General features: G+C 44.9%; 3 protein-coding genes across 7 annotated transcripts in view; all 3 read left to right on the top strand.

The window, feature by feature from the left end:
- The first annotated feature begins 1,412 nt into the window (after window positions 1–1,412).
- LOC130178889 (uromodulin-like) lies at window positions 1,413–9,076 on the top strand. Of its 2 annotated transcripts, none has more exons than XM_056391497.1 (11): window positions 1,413–1,634; window positions 1,927–1,996; window positions 2,649–3,440; window positions 3,614–3,700; window positions 4,083–4,403; window positions 4,584–4,792; window positions 6,385–6,542; window positions 6,937–7,185; window positions 7,825–7,984; window positions 8,532–8,607; window positions 8,733–9,076. In XM_056391497.1, the coding sequence occupies exons 2-11, from the start codon at window positions 1,939–1,941 to the stop codon at window positions 8,738–8,740; spliced, it is 2,118 nt and encodes a 705-aa protein (XP_056247472.1). In that variant the 5' UTR covers window positions 1,413–1,634; window positions 1,927–1,938; the 3' UTR covers window positions 8,741–9,076. The 2 variants fall into 2 exon arrangements, with proteins under 2 accessions (XP_056247472.1, XP_056247471.1); XM_056391496.1 differs by having other exon boundaries at window positions 1,927–2,008.
- Window positions 9,077–10,747: 1,671 nt separating this feature from the next.
- LOC130178945 (dnaJ homolog subfamily C member 5B-like) lies at window positions 10,748–12,538 on the top strand. 3 transcript variants are annotated; one of them, XM_056391597.1, is made up of 4 exons: window positions 10,748–10,854; window positions 10,951–11,164; window positions 11,241–11,415; window positions 12,350–12,538. In XM_056391597.1, exons 1-4 carry the CDS (start codon window positions 10,748–10,750, stop codon window positions 12,445–12,447), a joined length of 594 nt encoding a protein of 197 aa, XP_056247572.1. In that variant the 3' UTR covers window positions 12,448–12,538. The 3 variants fall into 3 exon arrangements, with proteins under 3 accessions (XP_056247572.1, XP_056247574.1, XP_056247573.1); XM_056391599.1 differs by having other exon boundaries at window positions 11,241–11,419; window positions 12,360–12,538; XM_056391598.1 differs by having other exon boundaries at window positions 11,241–11,430.
- A 3,298-nt stretch (window positions 12,539–15,836) lies between these two features.
- LOC130178908 (E3 ubiquitin-protein ligase TRIM63-like) overlaps window positions 15,837–17,177 on the top strand; it is an 8,932-nt gene continuing 7,591 nt past the window's right edge. For both annotated transcript variants that reach the window (XM_056391529.1, XM_056391528.1), the window contains exon 1: window positions 15,837–16,175. In XM_056391529.1, the coding sequence (XP_056247504.1) occupies window positions 16,056–16,175 (120 nt within the window). In that variant the 5' untranslated portion in view covers window positions 15,837–16,055. The remainder of the gene's footprint in view (window positions 16,176–17,177) is intronic.

The following is a 17,177-nucleotide window of genomic DNA, read 5'->3' as shown; positions in this document are numbered from 1 at the left end:
TCGTGGACACGATATCTCAGTAACACCTTGAAGGAACTTCTTCATATTTGGCACAAACATTCACCTGGACTCAAGGATGAACTGATTAGATTTAGATGGTCAAAGCTCAAAGTTCAACGTCAGTGTGATCTCACAAAACACTTTTTAGCCATTTCTCAAGACTTCACACAGAAATTATGACAACATTTCACACAGATGTCTAATATTGTATATGAGTCTGGATAAACAGGGATGTAACCTGGAGGAGGAGGTGGTTCTAGTTTATTAAGCATTGACATGTCCTTATGGTGCACAGTGATTGGATACATGAAACATCTGGGCAGTTTAGAAAAAGAAGAAAAAATGAACCACTGAGTCCCACTGCAGCAGAGTGAAGACATCTGCAGCTCGTTTCTGACTGACGATGATGATGATGTTGATGACAACAATATTTTGTCTGTTCTTTGTTTAATGGTTTAATGATTTTTATGTCCTGAATATCAGTCAGATGCTGCTGCTGCTCACAATTTAAATTTTTATATCTGTTAAAAATATTTATTTTCTGAATAATGACTCAACAGAAGGAAAGCTATAATGACTTTAATAACTTGACGATCTCTGTGTGAGTCTGTCAGTCTAAACTTTTGTTCCCATTAAAACCTGCTGCTCTCATCAGAGAAGATTGTAAGAAGATCAAACTGCTGGAAACTTCGTGTCTGTAGAATCTCAGGAGTTCAACAACTTAAACAGCAAACTTCAAACTACACCTGTTGGACAGGTGTAGTTTGAAGCTTCTCAGGAGGCGACATGGAGAGAGAGAAATCTCCAGAACCAGAAGTGAAACTCAGAATCTCAACAGAAAAGTAATTTATGGTTTTATAACAACAGTGAACTGATGATTAGATCAAACAGTCATTAACCTGAGGTGAGTCATCAGGACTGAGGAGCTGAGACTGAAGTCTGGAGACAGTAAGAGGACTGCACCGAGGACTGAGGACACCACACAGGTACGTCTGCTCAGGGACATTATTATTAATCCATGTTATTAGGTTTATAATGACAGAGTGTTTGATATCTACAAACACATTGGAATGAGTCGTGTGAGGAGCAATGAGAAAATCATTATCAAAAAACTGAATTATTTCAACTTTACTATTACTGTCATTATGTTCTACTGTTTAACACATATACGATATATATATAAGATATATAGTTAACATACAGGATATATTATCCGTTGTGATGTACAGCAGGACGGAAATATTAACAATAAAGTTTATTTACAGCAACTTTCATCAATAATAAAGTACAAAAGTCAGTAACAAGCAATAATGAAAATGGAGGAGGAAATGTGTCTGAATGAAAACGTTTCACCTGTGGATCGTAACCATGAGAGAGCGTTTCAGTTGCAGCTTGAAAAGCTCAGTCAGGTTTTATAATGGGTTCCAGGTAGATCTAAGCTCCTTATTGGCTGGATAAGGGAGGATGAGGTCAGAAATACATGGGTCAGGCTCTAAAGGTCACAGTGGTGTTTTGATATCGATGAGGAATTTGATCGGGAGCCAGTGGAGGGAAAATAAAACTGACTGATCTATGATCTGTTGTTCTTTCTAGTTTCTGCACTTTGACAGTTTGGAGACGTTCAAAGACATCAGGTAAACAGAGCATTACAACAATCTAAATGAGAAGAAATAAAAGCATGTATGTAATTTGAGCTTGCTGATACTTATAACTTTCAAAGACACTTAATGAGCTCATAGATGGATAGATTTATCAGGTTTATTACATTAATGAGATGATTAGCAATAATTAATCACATCTGATATACCTGTGTGATGACTTCAGTCAGAATGAACTAATGTGAAGGCCAATGACCAGTGATCTGAAATAACCAGGTAAACCCGCTCACCTGTTCACCATCATCATCATCGTTTCTCTCTCTAACAGCTGTGATTCAAAATGTTTCACTGGTTCATCCACCTGCTCCTCCTGACTGCCTGCTCAGCTCAGAGTATAGGTGAGTCCACAGGTGAGTCCACAGGAGCCGAGTCAGAGCTGTTGTATCTGAAGGGTTGTGTGAACACACCACACACATGTGAATCTACATTGCTGTAAAGTGGCAGTGATAGTTTTACAGTTTAGCTAAAGGAGCTACATGTAACTTTTGCCATTGCTACATAGCTAATATTAGCATTAGCAGCCGTTTACTTACATTGTTGCGTTTATAAGACAACAGGTAAGAACACGTCCTTTGAGCAGCTGCTTCTTCAGGACAGACTGGACAGTACAGGGACAGAAAGTGTGGGGACAGTCTGAACAGGCTGGAGCTAGGTGGTTAGCATGCTAACTTCAGCACAATAAATTAAGTGATAGAAATAGAAGCAAAACAAAAGTTGTTTCCACCTCTGGAGACAGATGATGGTGAGTAAAGGAATGAAGTTTGATGTTGAACTCACAAGATTTCTTCTATACTGGTTAGTAAACAGCTGCTAATGCTAATGTTAGCTATGTAGCAATAGCTAAATTGACATTGCTCCTTTAATGATATTGACTTTATACATTAAACAACCACAATCTTCTCAAATATTAGTTTCACTATCCCCAGGACACTTCGGCGTTAGCCAACACTAGCTTTTAGCTAACTGAGAATGAACCTTACATGTCCTCAGGATCTGTGGCCACCAGCTGTGAGGCCTGTCACCAACTGGCTCGATGCCACACCTCCCTCCATGACAACAGTGTCCAGACTGTGGACATGTCCTGCCGCTGTGACGATGGTGTGGTGGGAGATGGCTTCACCTGCTACAACAAAACCACCTGTACCAATGCGTGCTGTGGCCGAGGCTACCGCTGGTCACTGCTCCAGGGCTGCGTGGACATCGATGAGTGCTCACTGCCCCACCCCCCATGTGGTCCAGGCGAGCTCTGCGAAAACACCCCAGGCTCCTTCTCCTGCCTAGTGACGCCTGTCCCAAAACAAAATGTTGCTGCCAAACCCAAATCCCGCTCAGTGAGGATCGCCTGTGGCAACACTCAGTGCCCTTTTGGTCAGGACTGCCTCCAGTTGGATGGCGCAGCTCGCTGCATTGACCCGTGTCAGCACTACACTCCATTACAAGACGCCTGGAGAGCTACGGACTTCAAGGCCAACCCAGAGTCTGTGGCCTGTGACAGCCTCACTGACTGGCAGGGCTGGTATCGCCTATTCATTGGTAACAGCAGCGTTCAGATGCCGGAGCGTTGCATTGAGAGTCACATGTGTGGGACTGATGCTCCACTGTGGCTCCAGACCCCCCACCCAACAACTGCACAGGGCATCATACAGGGGAGGGTTTGTGGCAGCTGGGAGAGAGGCTGCTGCCAGTTTCAGTCCCACCCCATCCACATGAAAGCCTGTCCAGGAAACTACCAGGTCTACAAGTTTGTGAGCCCGACTCTGTGTCGGCTGGCTTACTGTGCAGGTAAGACCTCCTTATATAGAAGTTTACAGAACCAAATACTGGGACCATGAACCAGAGGTCTCAACTGCTAACACTCCCATATTCCTCTGAGCCAACAGATGATTATGTGTTGAAGGATCATTCAGATGTTTGGTACCATCAAATTCTACTTTGTTTTTTTTGTTCCTCTGCAGATGTCAACACCACGGTGTGTAACACCTGTGCTGAAGGTGAAACCTGTGTGAGCAGTGACAAGATCAACTGGAGGTGTGAACGTCAGGGTGAGTAACCATGAAGCGTTGCGATACTGGGGTTTCAGGTGCAGCGACGAGGTTCTGTGATCATTTTGAGGGGTTCCACATGTGCTGAATATCGAGAACTGGTTTTCTTGATTCAGGCATTCTAAATGGGTTACCACAAGTCCACAGAAGGGTTTTGCAGGTCCTTAAGGGCTACCCAAAGGTCCTTAGAGAGGTTCTAGAGGTCCTTCAAGGGGGTTCCATAAATCAGTTGAGTGTTTCTAGAGATCCTTCAAGAGTCCTAAAGAAGGTCCCTCAAGTTGATCCCACAGATCCTCAAAGACATTCTAGAGATTCTTCAGTGTTCCCATGTGCTTCTGTCTTGCTGACTGTATCTATTGCTGTGTCTATTGCTACGGTTCAGCTCTCCAGTCTCCAGTCTTGAGACTGGTGAACGGTGACTCGGTGTGCTCAGGTAGAGTGGAGATCTTCTATAACAACCAGTGGGGAACAGTTTGTGATGATGCCTGGGACATTAATGAAGCCCGGGTGGTCTGCAGACAGCTGAACTGTGGCTCCGCCCAGTCTGCAACTTCTGCTGCCAGGTTTGGACAGGGGGCCGGACCGATCTGGATGGATGATGTTGGCTGTGTAGGCAGTGAGTCTGCATTATCACAGTGTCAGCACCGGGGGTTCGGCACTCATAACTGCAACCATGGTGAAGATGCTGGTGTCATCTGCTCAGGTCAGTGTCATGTATCGAAGTTCATTAACTGTGCTCTAAGAGTTAATTAACACTTTGTCAGTAAATGTTGACGTGAATTTAAAGGTTTACATGGACTGGGCTGTGATAATAAAGACTCTAATACCCACAATGCCATGTTCCTGCTGCATTGTTTCTTTGGTATGTTATCTTGTGGTCCAGGTCTGCCAGGGGGTTTTCCAGAGCCAGAGCTGGTTTGTGGACAGGACTACCTGCGCCTGATGGTCCAGAAGAGGGCGCTGCAGGAGCAAGGGTTTAATGCCTCCTCCGCTCACCTGATCGACCCACGCTGCCACCAGCAGGTCGACCATCCGGAGGCGATGTGGTACCTGGTCGAGCGAAGCAAGGGTGTCTGTGGAAACGTAGTGAAGGTAAGTGTGGTTCGATGTCTGAGCCGGTACCAAGAATACCAGTCTCCCAACAGCAGTGCATCTATGTTCCCAGGCTCCCACACTAACCCTGAGTAAGGCAGCATTAAGCTATGACCTTTGGTGACCACATCTTTAAACCCCTAAGCTAAGACCCTTAAGTGTACCGCATGTACATGCATGTGCGCAGGTACCTTTCAACACCATGGACGTCATGAACGCAGTATTTTCGTAGTCAGCATTTCCGGTTCCGTATGAGGAAAGACGTTAACCTCCTGGAGTTCTTAGGAAAAGACAGACTGTGTCTTCAGCATGACAGCTAACAGTTAGCAGTTAGCACCCTGACAGGTTCTCTCAGAAAGACCTGCCACTGATGAAGGAATGGGGCCTCTGAACTGAGACTCAGCTATCAGCTAGCAACAGCCTTGACCATGACACCAATGTTTTTATGTTGGGTGAAATAATGACTGAGACAGAACATGATAAATGTCTATGTAAGTTTAATATTATAATTATTATTTGTAATTGGGGTGAAAACCTGGATAATTATTTATTATTTGATATTTGTCAGGACTCGGACACCCAGCTTGAAACCGGACAATCTTGGACAAACTGGCATCTGGTGACTCCAAACATTTGATTAGTTCCCTAGTATAATATATATTATATTGAGAGCCATGTGGCAGTGCTGGGGACCAGGAAACCCCTGTGATGAATTCCCACAACCGCTCATGTCATATTTCGTGAATAGAGACTGGGGAACACCTTTCTCAGGTTCCCATTATGTGCTATAAAGTGAATGTCAGAATGACCCCCTTTTAGCATTTGAGCAGAGCTAGCTTTGTTGGTGTTAGCTTACATCTCTTCCCACCATCATGGGTTTAGTTATGTCTCATGTTTGTGTGAGACAAACGACATGTCAGATCACCATAACACGTTTTTCAAACACTGGGAAAAGGTTGGGAAAAGAAGATTTGTCATGGTTTATGTTCAAACTTGTTAAGTTGTTTCTGAGTTCTGCTTGAGTTGTAAGTTTGGTTTTCTCTATTAAATTACCCTTTTTTCCCAACCAAACCCTTTTTGTCTGTCAGCATTTGGGTCCTTAGTTTCTAATACCACATTCAGCTTTAGCTAAAGCTAGCTGTGGCTATCGACCTGCTCGCTTTAACTTAACCAAGTCAGAGTGTAATAACTGTGGTGTACATCCTCTTGTTCTCTGAAATTACACACAATAACCTTTTAGCCATGTTAGCATCGTTAGCATCATGGCTCAGTCTCCACTGACTGAATATCTCAACAACTATTGGTTGGACTGTGATGAAGTGTATTTCAGATGTTCATGTTCCCCTCTGGATGAACTGTAATAACCTCTAGTGCCATCTTCAGGTTATTAACATTTTGTTTTGCTTTACGATCAGATAGCTGCAGCAGTTGCTGTGGACTCTATGTTTTGTTGTCAAACGTCAGTTTTGACCAAATATCTACTTGTAGATATCTACTATCTACCTGTTTTGTGTCTCTAGAGCAGGTGTTTACGGAGGCGGAGCCAGAACTGCTGGACTGATTACTGAGCTGTTCTCCTGTCTTTGTTCCAGACCAACGGGACCCACATCACCTACTCCAACATGTTGTTTGTTTACCCAGCTGATCCGACCAACGTCTCTCTCCCCGTCCCGATGAGCGTCCCGTTCACCTGCGTCTTCCCGCTGGATGATGTCACCAGCCTCAATGCTGCCATCCAATACCAGCCACCGTGAGTTAGTCCTCACCCTCTGATTGGTCCGACTGTCTGACATGATGCGTTTGTACTTAACCTGTCAGTTATCTGAGGCATCAACACGGTTACTATGGTTACCTACGGGTTCATGGTTAATGTTTACCAGATGAGACGAACGTCATCCTTTAATTATAGATTTTCATGATATTTGGTCAGTTTTAAAGGTTTTTTTCTCCTTAAAAAGCCCTTAAGAATCATAAACACTCCATTAAAGACACCTTCATATATTACAATCCATTAACATGCCCTTAAAATCTCATTAGAGTAATTCACACAGTCATAGTTAAGGTAAACCTAAAGTAAAGTCACTGTTGTTGCAGTTTGTCTCTGATCAGAAACATTTTTACAAACATGTAATTCTTGGCCTCAGGGGGGGTCGAGTTGGCGTGGTGCGTTCAGGTGACCCCACCAGAGCGTCTATGACTCTTTACCAGAGGCCGGACTACAGCCAGCCGTTTCCCTCCGGCCCGGTCAGCCTGCCGCTCGGCTCCGCTTTGCACGTGGGCGTTTCCATGGAGAACTATGACAACAACGGCTTCGTCCTTGTTCTGGAGAACTGTTACGTCACAAACTCTCCCAGCGCCGACGATCTGGTCCAACATGCCCTGATCCAGAACCGGTGAGGGGTCAGTCCAGATGGCTGCACAGAACAGAGCTCAGTATAAACTACAAATGAACATTACTACAGCTGTAGCAATTAGTCAGTTATTGATTAGTCAATTAGTTGATCAGCAGAAGAATAATCAACAGCTATTTTGATTATTGATTAATTGTTAAGTCACTGAACAAAATGTGACATTTTATGTCTTCAGGTTTTAACTGACCAAAACAAGACATCTGAAGACATCACATTGGACCAAACAAGTCATTGATTAATTAAGAAAATCATCTTCTGAATAATCAATCATGATTTGTTAGATAGAGCCCTAAAAGCTTCTCTGTTTTTTTTTATCACTTTAATATAATTTTTAAATAAAAAAAATGTTAAATTTAAAAAGAAACATATAAATAAAAATATCAGTGACATTAATTCAGACAAGATGTGAAACACAGGTGAAGAACAGGAAAAGAAAAGTCCAGTTCTCATGATTTAAAGAGTCACAGCCTCCTCAGGTCTGAGCTGCAGAGCCTCTAATGTCCACCAGGTGCTGCTGTAGCCAATCACCGAGCTTTTCCTTCTGCCAGCAGGTTTGTTGTAAGAATGTTAACTCTGCTGACTCTGAGTACTAGCTGCTCTGTGATTGGCTCACTCCTCCAGGTGTCCAGTTGACCGTCGTCATGTGGCGGTGGTTGAAAACGGGCGGTCGCAGCGAGCTCGCTTCTCGGCACTGCTCTTCCTGTTCCACGGGACGTACGACGATGTGTATCTGCACTGCAGGATCAGCCTGTGTGACCGGGACAGCGGCCCCTGCAGCTCTGTGAGTGAACTGCAGCTGGTTCTTGGTTCCACAGACAAATCAGTCTCAGGTGCCTGAAGGACGACCCAGAAACAGGCTCCCTCAGGTTGTTGGAAGTCCTAAACATCCCTAAGGGGTTTAATGGGTCCGTCCTTAAACAGGTTCTAGTGGAGCTTAATGAGTTCCCACTGGTTCTTAAAAAGGTTCTAGGGGTTCTTAAAAGGGAGCCCCATATTTTTAAAAAGGTTATAGAGATTGTTATCGGGGTCCCATACATTCTTAGAGAAAGGTTGATAGAGTTCTAAAGGGTTTTAAAGGATTCCCATTGGTCCTTGACAAGGTTCTAGAGGTCCTTAAGAGTTTACACAGGTCTTAAATATTCAAGAGGTCCTTGAGAAGTTTCCACTGGTCCTTGAAAGCATCCTAAAGATTGTGAAGGGTTCTGAGGGTTTTGAGGAGCTTCTTGATACTACAGATTGGAGATTTGTCTTTATCATCATGTTGTGATGTTTGTTTTGTCTTTTATTGTGGTGACGTTCTCCTGAAACATTCTTGTTGTTCCTGTTAGAACTGTTCCAGACGACAGGCCCGGTCTGCTGGAGCATCAGCCAATCAGCTTCCAGTCACTGTTGGACCAATCAGTTGTGAGTATTTCCTTCCCTGTAATGAATGAAAATCAAACACACCCTCTACTCTAACAAGTCATCTGTCCGTGTGCTGATCCACAGACCTGGTCTGGTTCTCATCAGAACTCTGTTCTTGTTTTCAGGGTTCTGAGGGAACCAGGCCTTCAACATCTCACCCTCCTTATCAAGTCCTGCTCCTGGTCTCTGACAGAAGAAGAAGGTTCTCGATTCTGTTTGATTCTTTCAGTTCATCGTGAGGCTCAGGTGTTAGCCCCTCCCCCTCTGTCTGGAGTCTGTTCTGATGTTCAGGTGTTAGCCCCTCCCCCTCCTCAGCTGATGAAGCTAGTTAGCCGTGTTAGCTTTTCCTCTGTAAGAAGGTGAAAGGTGATGTGTTGTTTTTATTCTCTGATCACAGATTCAATTCAATCAATGTATCTTTACAAACACATTCAGCTGTTAATATGATTATTGATTCCTTCAAAATAAAAGAAACAGAAGCTTTGATGTTTGACTGATGGATTTTTACTGACGTCAGTTGAGTTGTTCAAACAGCTCAGGTTAAGAACTGACTCCACACCTGAACACACATGAACACACCTGAACACACCTGTACACACCTGAACACACTTGAACACACCTGAACACACCTGAACACTGAACAACCACTGAGCTTCAACATGTGACCAGTGTCTGCAGCAGGACACCTGGTCTCCACCTGTCAGAGTTCAAACACCTAGCACCCCAGTTCAAAGAAAACACCTTGTTCAGGTGTAGTTCAGGAAGTGAAGAGGGCAGATGCTACAAACAGGAAGGCCGTCAGGAGACCTGTCAGGTGACCTGTCAGCTGAGGCTATCACACCTGCTACTACGGCTTCTGTTGACTGTTCTAAGTTGAATGACATCTCTGAGCCCCCACCCCCACCCACCAGGTCGTTATGGCAACCTCCCCTCCACATCACAAAGCGTTCATCAGAGTGTCTTGGTGAAACCCGAGCAGGCGTGGCGGCCTGCTGGTCACCTGAGCCGAGCTGCTGCTGAATGTTTGATGCGGGCTGTCAGAGATCCCCTCACAGACACTTGGACAGGTAGACGCTTGGTCAAGACGAGGAGCACAGACACCTGGACAGGTAGACAGAACGCTCCAAGGCTTCAACACACAGGTAAGAGCTCTTTAATCCTCACATTTACCTTCACATTTCTTTACAGGTCGACAAATGTTCTACCAACCTGTGTGACATCATCACCTGTATGATATGTCTCACCTCTGTCCAGTGAAAACCACATATTGTTGTGAGACCTGGTCCACAGACCACAGACTGAGATACGTGGTTTCCAGAGGACGCCTGGTGTTTCCTCTGTCATAGATATGCAACTGTCAATAAAGTTGTGTGTGTTTGAATCACAGGGTTCACACTTCCGGCTGAGCTTCTGTTCACTGAGCTATATATTATATCTTATATTGTTGTTATGGCCAAGGCTGGCCCCAGTCCTCCAGGGGCCCCAGTCCTCCAGGGGCCCCAGTCCTCCAGGGGCCCCAGTCCTCCAGGGGCCCCTGACCCTCATGTTTACTCCATTACTGTTTTCTGATTAGACTTGTCACTAATTAGTCCAGATCTCATACAGGCACAGGCTCTGGTTTTAAGACCTGAACCATTTCAGTTTGTCCAGTAATGAACAAGAGACTGAGAGTCTGAAACCAATCACCAATCAATACATCTGATAGTTTTGTCTGAGCGACAGAAACAAATATGTTGAGTTCACTGTCAGAGAAAAACTGGGAAAGTAGAACTCTTCACCCTGTTGACTCAGACAAACAGCAGCAGATGTATAAAGGTTAAAGGTCAGGGGTCAGCTGTGAGGGTGGTGGTGGTGGGGGGGTACCTGAGGACAGGTGTCTGTCCACTGACGTCTTGTCTTGTGTCGGACCATCAGTTTGAAACAATAATGATGATCCTGATCAACAAACCACTTCCTGTGGTTCTAGAAACAGGAAGTCTCTGTAGACCAGTTTGTCTAAGAGTTTCTGTCCAGTCCGACCAATTAAACCAGTGGATCGGCTGTTTAAATGAATGTTTGAGGCTGAGACTCAGGTAAGTCCAGGTCCAGGTCCAGGTCCCTTTCTGACTCATGTCCACCTGCGGCAGGTGATGGTGTCAGGATGTCTGAGAGGAGGCAGCGAACCTTGTCCACCTCTGGAGAGTCTCTGTACCAGGTCCTGGGTCTGGAGAAAGGCTGTAGCCATGACGACATCAAGAAGTCCTACAGGTGAAGCTCACAGCCCCGCCCACTCACCTGCAGCAGCTGATCATTACTCACTAGCTTGTTCCAGAGCTTTCAGCTATCGTCTGTGTCTGGTGACAGGAAGCTGGCGTTGCGGTTCCACCCTGATAAGAACCCGGAGAACCCGGAGGCAGCGGAGAAGTTCAAGGAGCTGAACAGCGCCCACGCCGTCCTGTCCGACCTCAGCAAGAGGAACATCTACGACTCGTACGGCTCTCTGGGACTCTACGTGGCTCAGCAGTTCGGAGAGGACAACGTCAACACCTACTTCATGCTGTCCACCTGGTGGGCCAAGGTGAGGGGGCGGGGCTTACACTGCTGTACTGTGAGACTGACAGTGAGGGTGTCACTAATGGCTGTCTGTGTGTCAGGGTGCGTTCGTGGTGTGCGGTGTCCTGACCGGCTGTTACTGCTGCTGCTGCCTCTGCTGCTGCTGCAACTGCTGCTGCGGCAAACTCAAGCCAACGCCCACAGGTGAGGGGGTGGAGTCAGACTACATCTCCCCCGACGACCTGGAGGAAGAGATACGCAACGACCCCGACAGCGGTGAGACAACAGGAAGTCCTGAGCTTTCATTTTGACGGTGTTGCAGATATGTATTAGTTCTTCTTCCTCTTCAAACTGAGCCTCATCTATCAGGTGATCAGTTCAGATTATTGATTGATTATCTGAGGCAGCACTGACCAATCATCTTCAAATATTCATTTATCTCTTAATGACATAGTAAGGTGTTTTATTTCTAATTAATAATAATGAATGCATTCTAACATCCCATACAGAAATGTAATATATGATATATGTACATATATTGATATGTGTATCTAGCCTAAACAAACATATACATTTATGTATATATGTTTTTATTATTGACAGATATTACATTAATATTCATGTCCATATATTATGTTGATATTATATAGTCTGAGACTTTCCCGGAATGTGAAGTTTAAAACTAATGAAAAAGAAGAACATATATAAACATATAGATTTTTGGGCGTTCGAGTCCCACATCGGTCTCTCTCTACTATCATGTATGTCGTATAAATAAACTTAAATAAATAAAATATATAATGTGAACACAGAAGTCTGACATAGAAAACTCACAACATGTCAGTAAAAATTCATCACATAGATGTTTTTAATATAAACATTTCATACATGTTATAACCGTATATCTTCATATATCAGAGGATGTATATATATCATATATTGACTCACCTGTCACTGCTCACCTCCACCTGTCCGCCTCTCCTGTAGCTGCAGGCTGACCACACCCCCCTCCACTATGTGAATAATGAATAATCTGTCAATTAAAACTTCATTAATGAGCAGCTGAAAATATTTCTGAGCTCTGATGTAAACTAGAATCCTTTAATCATCATCCACTATCGGAGGATGTGTCACATGCTCTCAGGTCAGGGTCGTGAGCTGAATTGGTTTGAAGACTTCACCTGTGACAGGTGTGTTTGTTTCCCTGCAGATGCCGGCGCTCCGATCGTTCACCAGCCGACCAATGCCAGCGAGAAAACTCAGCTGATCACTGAGGGACAGCGCAGATATGGAGACACCTACACATGAAGACTACAACTCTCATTCATCTCTATCTGTCTCTCTCTGTCCCTCTCTGTCTGTCTGTCTCTCTCTGTCTCTCTCTGTGTCTCTGTCTCTTCGTCTTTCAGTCTGTCTGTGTCTCTGTCTCTCTCTGTCTCTGTCTCTCTCTGTCTGTATGTCTGTCTGTGTCTCTGTCTCTCTCTGTCTGTCTGTCTGACTCTCTCTGTCTCTTCTTCTTTCAGTCTGTTTGTCTCTCTCTGTCTGTATGTCTGTCTGTCTCTGTCTGTCTGTGTCTCTGTCTCTCTCTGTCTGTCTGTCTGACTCTCTGTCTCTTCATCTTTCAGTCTGTCTGTCTCTCTCTGTCTCTCTCTGTCTCTTCGTCTTTCAGTCTGTCTGTCTCTGTCTCTCTCTGTCTGTCTGTCTGACTCTCTCTGTCTCTTCTTCTTTCAGTCTGTCTGTCTCTCTCTGTCTTTCTCTGTCTCTTCGTCTTTCAGTCTGTTTGTCTCTCTCTGTCTGTATGTCTGTCTGTCTGTCTCTGTCTGTCTGTGTCTCTGTCTCTCTCTGTCTCTCTCTGTCTGTCTGTCTGACTCTCTGTCTCTTCGTCTTTCAGTCTGTCTGTCTCTCTCTGTCTGTCTCTCTCTGTGTCTCTGTCTCTTTGTCTTTCAGTCTGTCTCTTCGTCTTTCAGTCTGTCTGTCTCTCTCTGTCTCTCTCTGTCTCTTCGTCTTTGTGTCTGTCTGTCTGTCTCTGTCTGTCTGTGTCTCTGTGTTTCTGTCTCTCTCTGTCTCTTCGTCTTTGTGTCTGTCTGTCTGTCTCTGTCTGTCTGTGTCTGTGTTTCTGTCTCTCTCTGTCTCTTCGTCTTTCAGTCTGTTTGTCTCTCCCTGTCTGTATGTCTGTCTGTCTGTCTCTGTCTGTCTGTGTCTCTGTCTCTCTGTCTGTCTCTGTGATGAGGTAACTGTCTCCAGGTAACCTGCAGGTTCTCTGAGGGCAGCTCTGTCTTTTGGTCGCTCAGGGACTGTAGTTTTCTTAAATGTCAGACTGTTCCTTTAACACAGATTTAACCCCGCCCCCTCTCCCTGATTGGTCTGTGTCACACATTCAGACTGTTCACACACTAATTATAAATAACAGTTATGATTCAAGGGGTGTCGTGTAGCGTAGTGGTTTAAGCAGGCGCCCCATGTGTAGAGGCTGCAGTCGGGCCCGGTTCGAATCCCGCATCGGACGGCCTTTCACTGCATGTCACTCCCCCTCTCCGCCTCCCTGCTTCCTGTCACTCTCCACTGTGCTGTCCATTAAAGGCATAAAAGCCCCAAAAAATATACTTAAAAAAAAAAAAGTTATGATTCAACATTAGATCGTTGCTCTTCACGTTTTGTAAACTGTAACCATGGTAACGTGATTTAAATCTCATTGTTGATGTAAATATTGTTTTGGTTTTGTTTGTTTTGTTGATATTTATTTCTGAATGAAGCTGAGAGTGCACCTGGTACATGAGACCACACCTGTAGTCATGTGCTCAGATGAATAAATCAGTTTGAACAGCCTGCTGTGTGTCCGTCTGTCCTGTAGAGGGCGCTACAACAAACAGCTGATGGTCTTTTCACTGATTGGACCACAGCTAAAATCAGGTCAGTGTCTGACTCGACCTAGAAGAATATCTCCTGAAACAGCAGGTGTACTGGACCTTCATCGCCACGGTAACAATAACAAACGTGGTTAACATTGTCCTGGATAAAAGAAACACACACTCCCCTCCCCCTCTTTATACTACGTCACCTGACTTCCTCCTGTCAGAACTGCTGCGCCCACTAAAGGTAAAAGTCTCTTGGAAATATTTGTTTATTTCGGGGGGCTTTTATTTCATAATCCGTAATATTATGATTCATTCATACATTGAAGAGTCACGGAGGCAGGCAAATTTAGGAGGGCCTAAAATAAAGAGAGTTGCAATCAAGTTTGTTCAAGAGGGAGAGAAAGTTGGTAAGACAACAAGAAGACAAGGCAGCTTAGAAGGTGCTTGTGATTGGGAAATGCAGGTAGATTTAGGAGGAAAGCTTCTTGTTCCCCAGGAAATAGCCAGTACAAAGCTAAGGCCTGATATAGTTTTGTGGTCTAGGAGTAGAATGAAAGTATATTTCATAGAGCTGACTGTTCCGTGGGAGGCCTTAGTTGAAGAAGCATATGAAAGGAAAAAGCTCAGGTATGCAGAGTTAGGGGCAGAAGCAGAGCAGCGAGGATGGAAAGTTAGGATTTGTCCAGTGGAAGTAGGATGTAGAGGATTTGTAGCAAGGTCTGTTGTCTCTTTGGTGAGGGAGTTAGGAGCAAGTGGACAGAGTGTGAGGAAAATTGTAAAGGACATGTCAGATGAGGCAGCAAGATCCAGTCAGTGGATTTGGATGAGAAGGAGTAATGGTAGCTGGGGGCCCAGCAGGGGGAGCACTTAGGATAGACAGACTCTTAGGAGAAGCAAGGAAGAAATCCAGGAAGAGGAAGTGTTTTTAAGTGGGGGTGTGGCCTGTGTGAGCCTCTTTGAGACCATGCGGTTAGTCCAGGTGAGGTGGCCTGTATGGTTTGCTTGGATTGAATTGGTTTGTAGTGTGTCTTTGGCTGTTTAGGTGAGTTTGTTTGTTTTAGGTGAGTTGAATGGTGTGGTGTTGGAGAGTAGGGGGGGGGGGGAGGTAGAGCACAGCCTAACCCGGCGGGGGAGAGTTTAGCTCAAAAGGCATCTCTCCTTGACTCTACCTCCCTCATTCAAAATGGCCGCCACTTTCTCCAACTGTTTAGGGGAGTTTGTTTGCTGAATCTGCTAGTGTGTTTTGTCAGAGTTGATGATGGTGTTGTTTGTGGTAGCATAGGCAAGATAAAGAAAATAGTGGTGGTGTGAGGAGCAGTGATGGCTGGCATTAGGGGAGTGACTCTGGGACGCCAGTGATCACTGTCTAGCCTCCTGGAGGTGTCGTGGGACCAACTAGACGAAACACTGGTGAAAGGAGGTTCCCACCTGATGACCCCAAAGACATGTTAGTTATCACTGCTCATTAGTCTGTATAGCTAAATTAATAGTTATCATAGGACATGTTAAGCTTAGGGAGCTATTCACTGAGTCTGGTCCATTTTCTTGTGTTTACCTTAAATTCATAAAACAAGTCTGTTTAAAAACATGAATTATAAAATGATAGGTCTCTGGAAATAAATAAAAATGTAATTTTTTACAATAAAAAGCTTTTAAATGATTTATTTAATTAATAAAGATTAAAATGGCTTCATGTCTGAGCAGCAGGGGGCGCTGCAGCCTCTTGAGCTCCTCTCACACTGTCACTGTCTGTTTAATAAACTCTGTCCTGCTTACTCACCCCCCATCCCCCTGCCCTGTCATGCCTCCCCGTGACCTTTGACATATAAGGACTTGTCGGCAAGGCAACGGCTGACGTCAGTCTGTCTAAAAACAGACTCCTTTCCTCACAGACCCCCCACACTACAACACTACAACACCTCCACGCTCCTCTCTGCTGCTGCTTCTTTACTTTTATTTATTTTATTGGACTCCGGGACGCCCCCCCCCCTCCCCGTCCTCCCTCCTCCTCCCCCCCCGGTGACGGTGCCCCCCCCCGGCTCGTCGCCGTCTCTCAGCATCATGGAGAGTCTGGAGAAGCAGCTCGTGTGTCCCATCTGTCTGGAGATGTTCACCAAGCCGGTGGTCATCCTGCCCTGCCAACACAACCTCTGCCGCAAGTGCGCCAACGACGTCTTCCAGGTGAGGTGCACGCACAGGTGAGCGCGCCTTAAAGAGACAGAGCACCTGGAGGCTGCTCTAAGCTCAGTGTGTTTGTTGTTTCAGCCTGTGTTACTGTTCAAACACGAGTCTCCTTGTTGGTGCGTTCAAGGACACTCTGACATCTGAGCACAGAAGCAGGTATTTGTTTACTACACAAGGACAGTGACGTGAGGGACGCAGTTATGGTCATTCATAAAATAGACAGCATCAGACACACTGATGTTTCATGTATAGAAAGCAGATCCATATAGTTGGATCCAGTGTGACCTCACTTCCTGAGGATGTCCCTCCACAATAAAGCTCCAGGCTGCAGAACTTTATTCAGAATCCTGTTTTTAAGTTTCCTTCAGTGTCACAGTGAAACATCATGATACACTGAGGACAGGAGCCGATCACAGGTGATTCACAGCTGTGTGACTGACAGATGTGGCAGATGTTTGGTTTGTAACACGTGAAGTGAAACAGCTGTTAAAGGTAATGGGCTTCAAAAGAACCTGCTTCAGCTGACCACATGTTCCACTGATGCTAACAGGAAGTGACACAGTCTCATGATATCAGCAGTGAAGGAGCTTGTATTTGATGTGGGTGAGTCATCTGACCACCAGGTGGCGTGATGTGAGGCCGAGGCTGTAAACACAGGTGAACACAGGTGAACACAGGTCCAACAGGAACAAACAGTTTCTGACTCTTTGTTGAACATTGTGAAGAAGTCTTATTGGACATAATGGAAACTGCAGATCCCAGACACCAGAACACAAACGCATCATGATGCAGAGTGTTGAAGACTGAAGACTCAGTGAGCAGGTGACATTCAGGAGCAGCAAACACTGACTTCCTGTTCGTTCTCACTGAGTGACACAAACGACCTGATTGTGACTTTATGAAAAGATTAATAATAATGAAAATCTCATCTGAGCTCATGTGGTTTTGTTTTCATTTAATCAGAGAAAAAAAAACGGGCAAAGTTTTCTTTAACAATAA

The sequence above is a fragment of the Seriola aureovittata genome, chromosome 12 (genome assembly GCF_021018895.1).
Source record: "Seriola aureovittata isolate HTS-2021-v1 ecotype China chromosome 12, ASM2101889v1, whole genome shotgun sequence".
Lineage (NCBI taxonomy): Eukaryota > Metazoa > Chordata > Actinopteri > Carangiformes > Carangidae > Seriola > Seriola aureovittata.
Note: the sequence above shows the minus strand (reverse complement) of the source record. Positions and strands in the feature narration are given on the sequence as shown.

Excerpts from the sequence above, each read along its gene's own strand:
- LOC130178889 (XM_056391496.1), top strand. The coding sequence starts at position 1,939 with ATGTTTCACTGGTTCATCCACCTGCTCCTCCTGACTGCCTGCTCAGCT. Across the intron at positions 3,441-3,613 it reads TCGGCTGGCTTACTGTGCAG|ATGTCAACACCACGGTGTGT; the intron begins GTAAGACCTCCT and ends GTTCCTCTGCAG. Across the intron at positions 7,186-7,824 it reads CATGCCCTGATCCAGAACCG|GTGTCCAGTTGACCGTCGTC; the intron begins GTGAGGGGTCAG and ends TCACTCCTCCAG.
- LOC130178945 (XM_056391598.1), top strand. The coding sequence starts at position 10,748 with ATGTCTGAGAGGAGGCAGCGAACCTTGTCCACCTCTGGAGAGTCTCTG. Across the intron at positions 10,855-10,950 it reads GACATCAAGAAGTCCTACAG|GAAGCTGGCGTTGCGGTTCC; the intron begins GTGAAGCTCACA and ends GTCTGGTGACAG. Across the intron at positions 11,431-12,349 it reads CAGCGGTGAGACAACAGGAA|ATGCCGGCGCTCCGATCGTT; the intron begins GTCCTGAGCTTT and ends GTTTCCCTGCAG.